General features: G+C 38.0%; 1 protein-coding gene across 1 annotated transcript in view; it reads left to right on the top strand.

The window, feature by feature from the left end:
• LRP1B (LDL receptor related protein 1B) overlaps positions 1-12,044 on the top strand; it is a 1,070,902-nt gene that overhangs the window by 698,010 nt on the left and 360,848 nt on the right. Inside the window, exons 38-41 of the mRNA XM_065413676.1 lie at positions 2,090-2,216; positions 2,367-2,518; positions 2,806-2,930; positions 6,146-6,517. Of these exons, the coding sequence (XP_065269748.1) occupies positions 2,090-2,216; positions 2,367-2,518; positions 2,806-2,930; positions 6,146-6,517 (776 nt within the window). The remainder of the gene's footprint in view (positions 1-2,089; positions 2,217-2,366; positions 2,519-2,805; positions 2,931-6,145; positions 6,518-12,044) is intronic.

Here is a 12,044-nt window from a genome sequence, read left to right as displayed (position 1 = left end):
TTGAGGATGCTGTCTCTGTAGAAAGTATTAGTGGACTAGACGTAAGAAATCTCTTATTAAAAGAAAGATCCTGCTCATTTCTTGCTAGAGGAAGCCAGGAAGAGTTTGAAATCCTCGCTAGTTGGTAGAAACTAATGGTCTGAACATTAAAATATTCTATTCTATTCTATTCTATGTGTGAAAATTTAAACTTTCATATTTCACAATATTAATTCAAAAAAATCTTTCCTCAACTTCATTTAAGCTGTGCCCAATGTGTTAACTACGTTCGTAATTAAAGGTGCAGTGGAGTAGAAGGGGTGTCATATGTTCCCTCTCTTCCTTTGAGCTGGTGTTCTGTACCACAGCACTCATCTCACGGAAGGAAGCAGGCTCTGTAGACTTGCTACATTCCCTCATTCTGCTCAGAACAGGCTGTAGACAGAGCTTTGATCTAAGCATCCCCCCTTCCCAGCATGCCCAGTGGTGTAGTTATGAGTAGTTAATTATTGAATGTAATCTCATTTTGTCAGGATATGGTGAATTAGTATCTTGGTCACTCTACTTCTGTGTTGTTCCCCTTCCACCAACCTTCTGCCTGTCTTTTGAATATGAATCTCTTATTTTCAGGGAATATTCCATATTTTTAGACTGAAGGTGTCTAATTTATTAAAGGTGCTCCCCGTAATAAATAAATATTCTATATTTGTATTTTAAGGGAATTCTATTTTTTTTCTTGCAGTTTCACTATTCTGTTGGATAATAATTATAGGTCTGTGATTTAATGAGGCACCTAGTGTCAATTGACATAGCTCCACAGTCAATAGAGCTATGCTATGTACATCAATTAAGAAACTGGTCTTTATACTCAGATGCATCCATTACATTTTAATATCGTGTGTGTGTGTGTTTGTTTACAGAACATAGATGAGATGTTGTAAGAATATAATTGTTAAAAATGTAAAGCTCTTCAAAAATTACTTAAATATGTTGTAAGTATATGCAAACATAATGTTCTAAAAAGCTGAATTTGTTTTATTATGGTCAGACCTATGTTGTTATGTGGCTTTTTATTTCTTTTTTTTTTGTACACATATGTGAGTTTATTTATTAATATATATGAAACAGAAAGTATATTCTGTTTGTGAAAGAACCTTAGCTTCAGACTTTTTTATTTTGGTTTTTGTGCTGTTCAGGAATTGACCAAAATGACCTTAACTCTGCGGTAATGCAATTTTCTGCTAAATTTGTTAATAGAATACTGGATTTGTTAAGGTATATTCTAATGTGTCTCTGATATGCTCATGTTTTGTCAACATATGGAACTACATCAAAATATTTTATAACAAGTTTAAAAAAGCAGAAATTGGTCCAATAAAAGATAAATCACCTACCTTGTCTAAAAAAACCTCACCACCTGTATCTTTGTATCTCAAATCAAAACATAAAGGGAAGAGCACTGCAGTTTTACAAATAAGCTACAGAAATGCAATATATAATAGGCAAATATCACTTACATACTTCATACAAACTACAGTAGTGGTATTAGGGCCTTAGCATATTGAGATCAGTGTAAAACTCCTCTTGACTTCAGGGCCCTTTTGATCAGGCCCTTAATTACCTTAGCAAATAGTTGACCAAGGTTTATTCTTCTCATAGAGGTGAGAAAAGGTTTGCCTTTCTGACTTTAACTTGAAGAGTTGTTAATAGGGCCTACCAGTTTCTATTAACCAGTGTCCCAAATGTTTTGATTGATCAGAAACCTAGTAGCAACCCATTAAACTGCTTGAGCTTTCGTATTGATTGCTACATTGTACATTTTTGCTTACCTAGGCATTTGCTAAAAAGTAGAGATATTAAAACAAAGGCTGAGATATCAAGGAGTTGATCAAGCAAGTTGAATAAGATGATTAGTCTCTGTAAAGCATGTTTCATATTCATCTTTAAAAGGACAGCAATGTGTTATTTATGCCAGTTCAATATCAGAATCCTTTGAAGTTTTATATTTGTAAACATTGATTTTATATGAACTGCACTTATATTTTGTTGCCAAATATATGCAGGTCTGCACATGTTCATCTGTTTATTGTGAATTTCTGCAATATTTTAGGTATTTGTTCTGGACGGAATGGGGACAGACTCCCTGCATAGGCAAGGCATGGTTAGATGGGTCTGAGAAGGTTGTGCTTGTGAGCTTGGGGATTGCCTGGCCTAATGGAATCTCCATTGACTATGAGGTGTGTTCCTGTATCTTCCACTACATATTAAATGTGCATTAAATATATTGCATTACAAGTTGTTCTTCCACTTTAGCATTCTGTTATTTTCATAATACAATTCTCAGACAAAAATAGATTGTTGAAGTTTACTTTGAAATTGATCTTTAGGAAAATAAATTATACTGGTGTGATGCTCGTACAGACAAGATAGAAAGAATCGACCTTGAGAGTGGAGGGAACCGGGAGATTGTGCTGTCAGGGAGCAATGTGGATATGTTTTCAGTAGCAGTCTTTGGAGCTTACATCTACTGGTCTGACAGGTAATTTATTTTTCCATAAGTATTTGAGTCTCAAAATGTTATTTCAGTGCCAGATACTTCACCCTTGTAGGATTAGCCATTCCATAGCAAGGTCACAGAAAGGATCTCACAAAGCTATGCAATTTCCACAGAAAAGGTACTTTTGGTATTCAAAGCATATCGATGTCACAGAAAAGAGTTGATTTCTTCAGTTTCTGGTAGGCCAGCTGTCTGTCGCATTTTAATTACTTGTTTGATTTTAATTATATGAGGGTTGTTGATCAGCCATCTTCAACTTTTTTTGGCAGAGCACATGCTAATGGCTCGATCAGAAGAGGTCATAAGAATGATGCCACAGATGCTGTGACCATGAGGACTGGCCTAGGAATAAACCTGAAGGAAGTGAAAGTTTTTAACAGACAACAAGAAAAAGGTTTGCTCTTGCTAATTATATTAATAATGACTTTAATATCATATGTTACCCTTTTTGTGTATTAATTTTGTATAATATGAAAAGCAAAATCATCCTTGTTTTATGAAAGTTTTTTTAAAATTCTCCCCATTGTTCCTTTTTTAAATTATAGTTTTCTAACAGTGTTCCTAAAGAAAATATATGAAACAAAATCCCCCCATCACTCTTTCAATAGTAAAACAAAACAAAACAAAAACCAGAACCATGTGTCTGAGTAGGACATGGGCCTTAAACTGATGTAAAATAATCAACATGGATACCTGGCACTTGTCCATCACAAGTCAATGATTAAAAATTATCCAGTACCCTGTGCAAGCCTAAGGTACGACTGAAAGGGATCAAGGGAAACTCAGAATTCCAAATTTCATGTTTTACTCTAGACCATAGTTGCTTTGCCACAACCTTCTCAATCACCTTCCCCGAAAAAGAAAAGGTTGGAATTAGTACCAAAATTGTGAGATCGACATCAAGTGAGAACTTCCTGAGAGTGAGCCTAATATCAGCTTGTTCGGGGAAACCTGGCAGCCTGCCTTCCAATTGCCAGGAGGCATTAAGAATCAATCAGTAATGGATCAATACCATGCTAACTGATTTAATTAGACAGCCAAAGCTCAAAGCTTCCTGATCATCCGTAGCAACTTAAGGCGGTGGATAGGTTAACATTGATTTCAGTGGACTTTGGATCAAGCTGTTGGTGAGCAAAGCTGACCAGAATTCTAGCAGAGATTATATTTGTTTCCTCCAAACACAGAGTTACCACCAAAAAAACAGTGAATCCAGTCTAAATTGTGCACGCACACCCAAGTACATATCAAGTTTAAATTAATAAGGTTTGCCTTGTACTCTGATAAGACCATGTCTCTGGTGTTCCTGGCATCCACAAAGTGCTGTAATTAAAATATTACACATCATGGAATGTGTTATGCCTTTTAGAGGATGTGGTGTTTTGTTTTTGTTTTTTGTGGGTTTGTTTTTTCATACATATGATAGACATAATGCTTACAATAAATACCACTGACTTTTCTAATTTTCTAACATAGTGTATTTTCATTATTTTTAAAAAGATGTTTTAGTGATGTAGAATAGAAAGCTCTCTTTTGGACAATTTGCTGGGTATTGCCATTGTTAGGGCTTTATATGTGATTATATATGTGCTATATGTGATTTCAGAAGGTTAAAGAGATAATATTTTGTGGACTAAAAAAAAAAATCCCTCACTCATCTTTAACTGTTTTTTTAAGTGGGCTTAGAAAGAGTTAATGTCTGCTTTCTTGGAAGGGCTTTGTGTATAATAGAGCCAGGAATATAGAAAAATTGGTTGAAAAATAGTCTTTTTTTAAAAATATTTTTTAACTAGATCTTTAAAGACTTGATTGTACTAGTGATGGGTGAGACAGTTATTGGAAAAAAAATTGTTAGTTTGAAAAACATGTTTTATTATAGTTGAATGATTTTTACTAGGCTACAAATGTTAAATGTCTTCTGGAGGGGCTGTCAGTGAGTCACGAAGGCAAAGGGGGGAAAATGGGGAAAATATTTTTCGATTTTTTTTCTCTCTCATTTAAGTTATTATTATTTAGCTAAAATAGTTAAATGAAGTTTTAAAATGCAATTAGCTTGCTTCATGACCTGTCTAGCACTAATAAAAAAACATGTGACAAGTGATTAATCCTCATTTCTCTCCCCCAAATATCTGTTTTACCCTTTCCAAAGTACAAATCCTGCACTATGATCTGCAAGCAAACTTCTGTCCCCGCATCAGTGAAATTCTGCATAGTTTCAGGATCATGGCCTTACTGAATAACATTATAATGGTATTTAAAATCAATGAAATATAGAAGAAATAAAGTGTACTTTATTTCTTCTATATTTCATTGATTTTAAATACCATTTCAATGTGTATAGATATAGAGAGAGGAATATAGGAATATATAGAAGTTTGAGAAAAACATCTCCCATGACAAAAGAAAAACATCTCCCATCTAGCCTACTAATACTTTAAAGAACCATCAAAATATCTGATAAAAATGGTGTACAAATAACTCTCCACAATGTTTTCATTTTATTTTACTATAGTTATCTCCTTAGGGGCAAGGATATGTGTAATAACTTTCAAGTTTTTTCTAACTTTATCTTAGCAAAAAGAAATGGTGACAGTGTTTATACTCATAAAAGAGCCATTGTTTTGACTGAGAAGGATACCCAGCTTAAAATATAGCAATTACATAAATAAATACATAAATCAATACATATGTTTAAAATAAATGTGCCCTGAGTTACCTGACAAATTTTATGGTTTTACAACCACAAAACAACTTTTTAAAAAAAGTTTTTTTCTCCACTGTTGTGTGGAAAACTCTCACAAATGGAAAAGTAACTATAGTGTGAGTCAAATTGACTATATCGAAAATGCTGTCAAATGCACAAAGTAAACTATGGAAGCTAGTGAAACAGACTACATACAAAGTACTGAAAAGACAGACAAAAATACTTTCTCTGCAATTTCTGACAGTTTTGTAATCTTTGATGTCATAAAATCACACAAAAGTTATTATTTTGACAATAATTCCTTAATTGTGTACATTTGGTAGGGGGAATTTTTTTTAAGTCAGCAATCAAAGGAATTGAAAATAAAATGTTAGCAAATAGCTCTTCATCTAAACATTGAGAAATGGCTCAATAAAATATTGGAAATGTGTCTTTCCGTATGTTGATATATATTTAAATTTTGGTAGAAGATATATACAAATTTGTGAAATAAATTATTGTAACCTAAGGAAATCGAAAGTTTATTTTTTTTTTGCAAGTAACATTTTTTTTAAAACCATCTCTTAAAAACTGTTGAAAAAGTTAATAAAATTCACAGATTTTCAATTCCTTAAGGTTGAGTAATTACATATTATATATTTGTAAAATATGTACTGTTACCATTTGAAAACAACATTAATTATCCATGCTCATAAATTCTTTTTAAAAAATTAGTTAAGGGTGGTGGTCAGAATTTTGAGACCTAAACAATAATGGTTCTTTTTTACTTTCATAGTGCTCTGTTGCATTAACAAATATAACACAAATGGTTACATCAAAGAATCCTTTGTATGCTTAATAAAAGCTTATTCTGATTTAAGTCAACCAACTGTGACAGTTACAAAAGCCAGACTAATTTTTCCTTACAGGTACTAATGTTTGTGCCAAGAACAATGGTGGATGTCAGCAACTTTGTCTGTATCGAGGAAATGCACAGAGAGCGTGTGCTTGTGCACATGGCTATCTTGGAGAGGATGGAGTTACTTGTCTGAGACATGAAGGTTACTTGCTGTATTCAGGAAGGACGATATTAAAAAGTATACATCTTTCAGATGAGACCAATTTAAATTCACCAGTAAGGCCATATGAAAATCCAGACTACTTCAAAAATGTGATAGCATTGGCTTTTGACTACAACCTGAAAGGAATGGGTACTAACCGTATCTTCTTTAGTGATGCACATTTTGGAAATATACAACTTATTAAAGATAACTGGGCCGGCAGAAAAGTGATAATTGAAAGTAAGTAAACATTTATTTTTAATTCCTTTATTTGTATCGGTAACCCTTATTAAATAGGGATTTGATTACACTTGCTTTTACTTGATTACGCTTGGTTGGGTACAACTAATGAAAGCATACTATACTGTAACATATATAACACAACTATAATAAGTAATAAGATCATCTATCTACATATTGCAGACTCAATTATCTTGTGGTATTACAGCTTCAAAGTCACCTACTCTGTGTTATTTATGTGATATACAGGGTGTACAAACCTAAAGAGCAGTTAGGTATTTACAATGCAGTTGGAGAGTTATGAAATTGTTTATTGTCATTCACAATTTACATTTCAATAGAGTTTATCTCTGCCATTTAATATTCCTAGTTCACTGCATAGGAACCTGTATACACTCATCAACAAATCTATTATGTTTCAAAGTTGCACTTAATAATGTGCCTATGAACTTTTAATATTAGCCAAATATCAGGCAAAAGAAAGGACTCAACTTTTCAAAGAAATTGTGAGTGAACATGCAGATTTCATAGTTTGTGAAAACAGGATGATGTAATATAACAAATTAAAATAGGACATATTGTAAAGACTAGTCTTCTGGGTTTCTGTCCATTTCCATTTGTGGATGTGGTGCTCCTCGGGCTGAGCTGTTTGTTGGGGAAATGGGTGGGATATGCATCTTCTGTAAGGGTGACATCATTACCCTATTCTGTATAAGGATGTACACCTCCCAACCACCTCATTTGCTTTGCTGCTGTCACGGAGAGAAAATGGGATTCACCCTTGTGTCAGGTTAAATTATTTATTTATGTATTATTTATTTATTTATTTGTATTACTATACAAGGATTCCTAGTCATGGACCAAGACCCCATTGTGCTAGGCACTGTACAAACACAGAACAAAAAGACAGTCCCCGTCCCAAACAGTTTACAATCTAAGTTCTTCTCTTAGTCTAGTGTATGATTATTTTCTTGTAGTTAGTAAGTGTGGAGGAGTAGAGGATAACTTTCGTGTATGTAGCCTGCCTTTGTATCAGGCTCCTTCAGCTTCTCATTGGTGCCATGTCGGGCACAGAGCTCTGTAAGGGCTCCAAGATGTGTGCCTCCTGCCCAGTGATCATACCAAAGACCAATGCCTGTATCTGTGTCTGGGCACAATCCATTTGGTAACCCAGTACACATTTTGCCACGCCTTCACTCCCAGAACAAGAATGGAGGGGCACTTGAGGCTACAAGTTCATTTGGCCTCTTGGTGCCTACAGCCTGCTACTCCAGGACCATCCAGGATACCAAGTGCAGCCTTCATGCTGAATTCCTCTCATGCAGGATCCAAGACTGATTTTGCTGCTCTGGCCTTAGCATAGCTTTCTATCACAGGGCTGGAACCAGACTCAACTCTGCCTCCTACTGGTACCATCTGATACCACTGGTAATGGTTAAGTCAAAAAAAGCACTGAAGACCAAGCCACTACCATCTATTAAGGCCTCAATAGCTTTAGTGAGGATGCAGGAAGCAGCCTCCTCTGTGTCTGATTCTTACTTGTCATCATTACCCCTGGCACCAACTCTCCATCACTGATACAGATGTCTTGACATTGCAAGTGCTTGCAGATGCCCATCAGGGTTAAAAAAAAAGCGGGGGGGAGAGAAGAGGAAACACTTCTCCTCACAAGAAGAGCATAAGCAAAAGAAAAAGAGGAAGCACCATCTCTCTCCAAATTCATGCTGCTGACCTATGAAGATCCCAGAGACTCAAACAGTACCACTGTCACCTTTTTCTTACATCAGACATCTCAGAACTAACTAACTTGGACTCCTCACCAGTTCAGATGCTGGTAGCACCTTCAATCTCTCTATGTCTGAGGTGCTGACCACTATCCAGGCTACTAGCAGCCCCACTGCATGGATTTCTGCTGTTTGACTTTGTGCCTTTATCAACTTGTTCTGCATTCCATCTCAGACACACTACACCTAGCAATGTGGAGGATAACCTGCTGTTAATGTCAACATTTTCTGCTGTCAGAGGGTTCAGGCCAGTGTCTTACAGGAAGGTTTCATGCTAAAATGCTATGAACAAAAGTGGAAATGGTCTGCTATCTGGCCTACTGGTAAAGGACTCACTAGCTTCAGCTGGGGTCCCTGCAGTGCTAGAGTTCGTTTTACACCTTAAGTCTTGGGGCTTGGGCTTTATTTTAGCGTCCCTAAATGTCCATATAGCAGCAATTTCTGCTCATCACAATTAAATTAAGGACAAACCCCTTCTCCTCTCACCCTAAAGTCTCTGGTCTCGTACGGGTATGGTAAAGTGTGCTTCCCCCCATCAGGAAACTTCTACCTTCATGGGTGTTGAATCTTGTCCTAACAAAGCTGATGGGGCTTCCTAATGAGCATCTTGCACAACTCTCTAGAATATTTCTCAATTTCAAAATGACCTTCCTAATAACAATTACATCTGCTAGGAAAGTGAATGAGTTTAATGTTTTGATGATCACGCCACCTTACACTGTGGTCCACAAGGACAAAGTCACCATGTGACCCCATTCCAGCATCATGACTAAGGCGATCTTAGATTTACACCTGTTGCAATGTATTTCCTTCTCACTGTTCTCACTGTTCTTTCCCAGACCCTGTTCCAACCCAGGGGAAATTCATCTTCAGACTCTAGATGTAAAGAGGGTTGTCACAGGCTGGCTTTTAAAGCCTTTAAGGCAAGCTGGGTTCACCCTTGTCTCTGACTTAGCAACTATCCCTCAGCTGTGTCCATGATCTGGTCATTGAATGATAGTGATCCCAGCTGTGAAAGGTGTGACAGGCTATCAATATCCTATAATGTACGAACAAACCTTATGGAATTAATATAAGCTTTGTTGAGTTAAGTTTAAACCTTACTGCATTAGGGTAAACATCTCTGTGATACATTGTATTAAAAATGCAACTGTGTATGTGTTGTTGTGAAATTGTATTGTTTAGGCTGAGTCACAGCCTTCTTCCTGATGCAGTAAGTGGACAGGAGACCTGGTCCATAGATAGCCCCAATCCTTAGGGGGACGGCTGGGAAGGACTTGGCCTACTTAAGCCTCATAAGTCTGTGTGCTTGTTCTGAGCTGAAGTTCTGATAAACAAAAAAAAGTAGGTTGGGGTGATGTCTGGTAAGCTTCATATCATGCATGTAAATTTTTTTTATTGTTTTTATGTTTTCTCTGTAACCCTTTTTACCTTAAGAATAAAGTAGGGTTGCTTAGAAAGAACTATGTGATACCTTATATCTGTAGCAATTACACTGTTATCCATCTGAGATAAGAGAAAGGAAGCAGGTGGGTTTGGGCAGACTGTCTGTACTGGAAATTACAGAGTGAAGGCAAGGGACCTGTCCAGCCTAGAAATACACATCTATTTCCCTTCTGACCAGGGTATCTCCACCTAAGAGAGGCAACAGCTGGGATGCCCTTGCTGAACCACTAAGGAAAAACACAGGTGCAGTTGCCTTGAACTATGACAAAATGGTCAGGAAGAGAATATATAAACAGAGTGGAGAGCTCACTTAGAGAGGTGAGGCCCAGGAGAGGGGAACAAAGAGAATTCCCTCTGGGAAAGGCCTGGGGGAAGTCAGGCTGCAATAGAGGATAGGGAACAGGTTAGGCTTCTGTGGGGGAAGCCCTGAGATAGGGCTTGTAAGGGGCAGATTGATCACTGAGGTACACTGCCGGAGTCTTTTGGGAAGAGAGACAGTGGGGGAATTCTGATGGACAAGAAACAGCAGAGGAGGAACCTTGTGGGACCCAGGAGTGGGGGGAAAGCAGAATGGTCTGAGAGGAGATTCTTCGTTGAGTGGTGTCCCTGTGGGTGCTCCACTCTAGGTGTCGGTGCATCCCTGCCCCATAGATCGGAGATTTCTCGCAGCGGTACTCGGTCGGGGGAAGGGCGCGTACAGGAGTCGTCTTGTGCAGCCGTTGGCACCTCCTGTAGCGCACGCTTCCCCGACCATTCCCTCAGTTTCTTCTCAACAGTCCTCGGCTGCAGACGGAGCTCCGTGGCAGTGCTCTCTTTGATACTTTCTGGGGGGGAAAAGTTACAAGTTACATAGGAACTTATTTTTAGTTTATATTTAGTTACATTAGTCTATACATAGTTACATAGTTTCCTTAGTTCTTCTTAGAGGCTTTTCTTTAATAAAAAAAAAAAGAGAAGAGAAGAAAGAAGACGACTTTTTCTCTCCTTAAATCCCCGTTTGGGAACAGTTTCTACAGTTTACCATTACAATTATCTCCCACCCTTATCTCTTGAGAGGCTTAACTGCAGTCATGCCGGGCTCAACAGGATTTAAAAAGTGTGACTCCTGCCGTGAACCAATGCCGGTCTCTGACAGCACATTCCTGCATTCGCTGTCTGGGAGAAACTCATATATCCCAGAAATGCATACATTGCACCAAATTAAGAACAAGGGCAAGACGTGACAGGGATCTCCGCTTGAAAATGCTTCTGCTGGAGAAATCCCTCCAACCTCTGCAAGAGACGTCCTCTGGGGACTCTCATAAACCGAGATCCCTGATAAGGCACCGACTTCCAAAACTGTCAGGAAGCAAGCCTCAACCTCTCCAGCCAGGGTCTCTCAGAAAAAGAGAGCTTCGCTAGTGAGGTCTTTACCCTCAGTGCCACTCATCCAGAGTGAGCACTTACGAGGCACCGGGCTCCTCCGGCACCATCTCTCAGCAGACCCCTCCTGAGCCCCAACACGCAGCACTAGAGTTGAGATGTCAAGTCTCCTCCACAGCACTGACTACCTCGGTGCAGAGCGCGGCACAGGCAGTGGCACCGCGATCAATGCTGCCACCACCGGCACCGACCCAAGACTTGCTGCCGCCTAACAAGCCGAATCCAGACTGGAAGGAGGGATCCACCATTTCTTTTGTTGGTCTTTCTTTTACACTAGAAAGGGTGGAACTAAATGTGGCCTGGCTGGAGATCTGAATAATGAGAAGAGGCAGACAATCATGAGGCTGGAGCAGCCATTGGTGGGGATGTTAGAGAAGACAGTCTACTATGCTATGCACAGCCACAAGGGGGCATTCCTGCAGTGTCTCAACTCTGCCGCAGCACCCAAACTACCTTCGTTCCTCTCCTTAAATGCAAACTTCAACTTAACCTTCACTATGAACCCATGGCTGGAGCTTCCATAATTATTTTGTTTCCACTAGCACCAAAATATGCTAAGCATTGTATGAGATAGAATTGGAGACCTTTCAATTCTCTCTCTCTCTCTCTCTCTCTGACAATATTATAGGTAGGCTTGGCAGAATTCAATTTTTATTATTTTATAATTTCAGCAGATAATAGTGTTATATATTTTTATCTATTTGAATTTGCACAGTTGAACAAAATTATGAGGTTTAACCCTGCCACCCAAGTGTTATCGATTTTCAAATTTTCACAGTTATGGGAAGTTATGGGGGGGGAAGACAATGATTATTAAATGACAGTAGACATTGAAATTCAACAGATTAAAGCTTTATAAAAATTAAAAACAAATT

The sequence above is a fragment of the Emys orbicularis genome, chromosome 11 (assembly GCF_028017835.1).
Source record: "Emys orbicularis isolate rEmyOrb1 chromosome 11, rEmyOrb1.hap1, whole genome shotgun sequence".
NCBI lineage: Eukaryota > Metazoa > Chordata > Testudines > Emydidae > Emys > Emys orbicularis.
The sequence above is the reverse complement of the archived record's forward strand: the minus strand, read 5'-3'. Positions and strand labels throughout refer to the sequence as shown.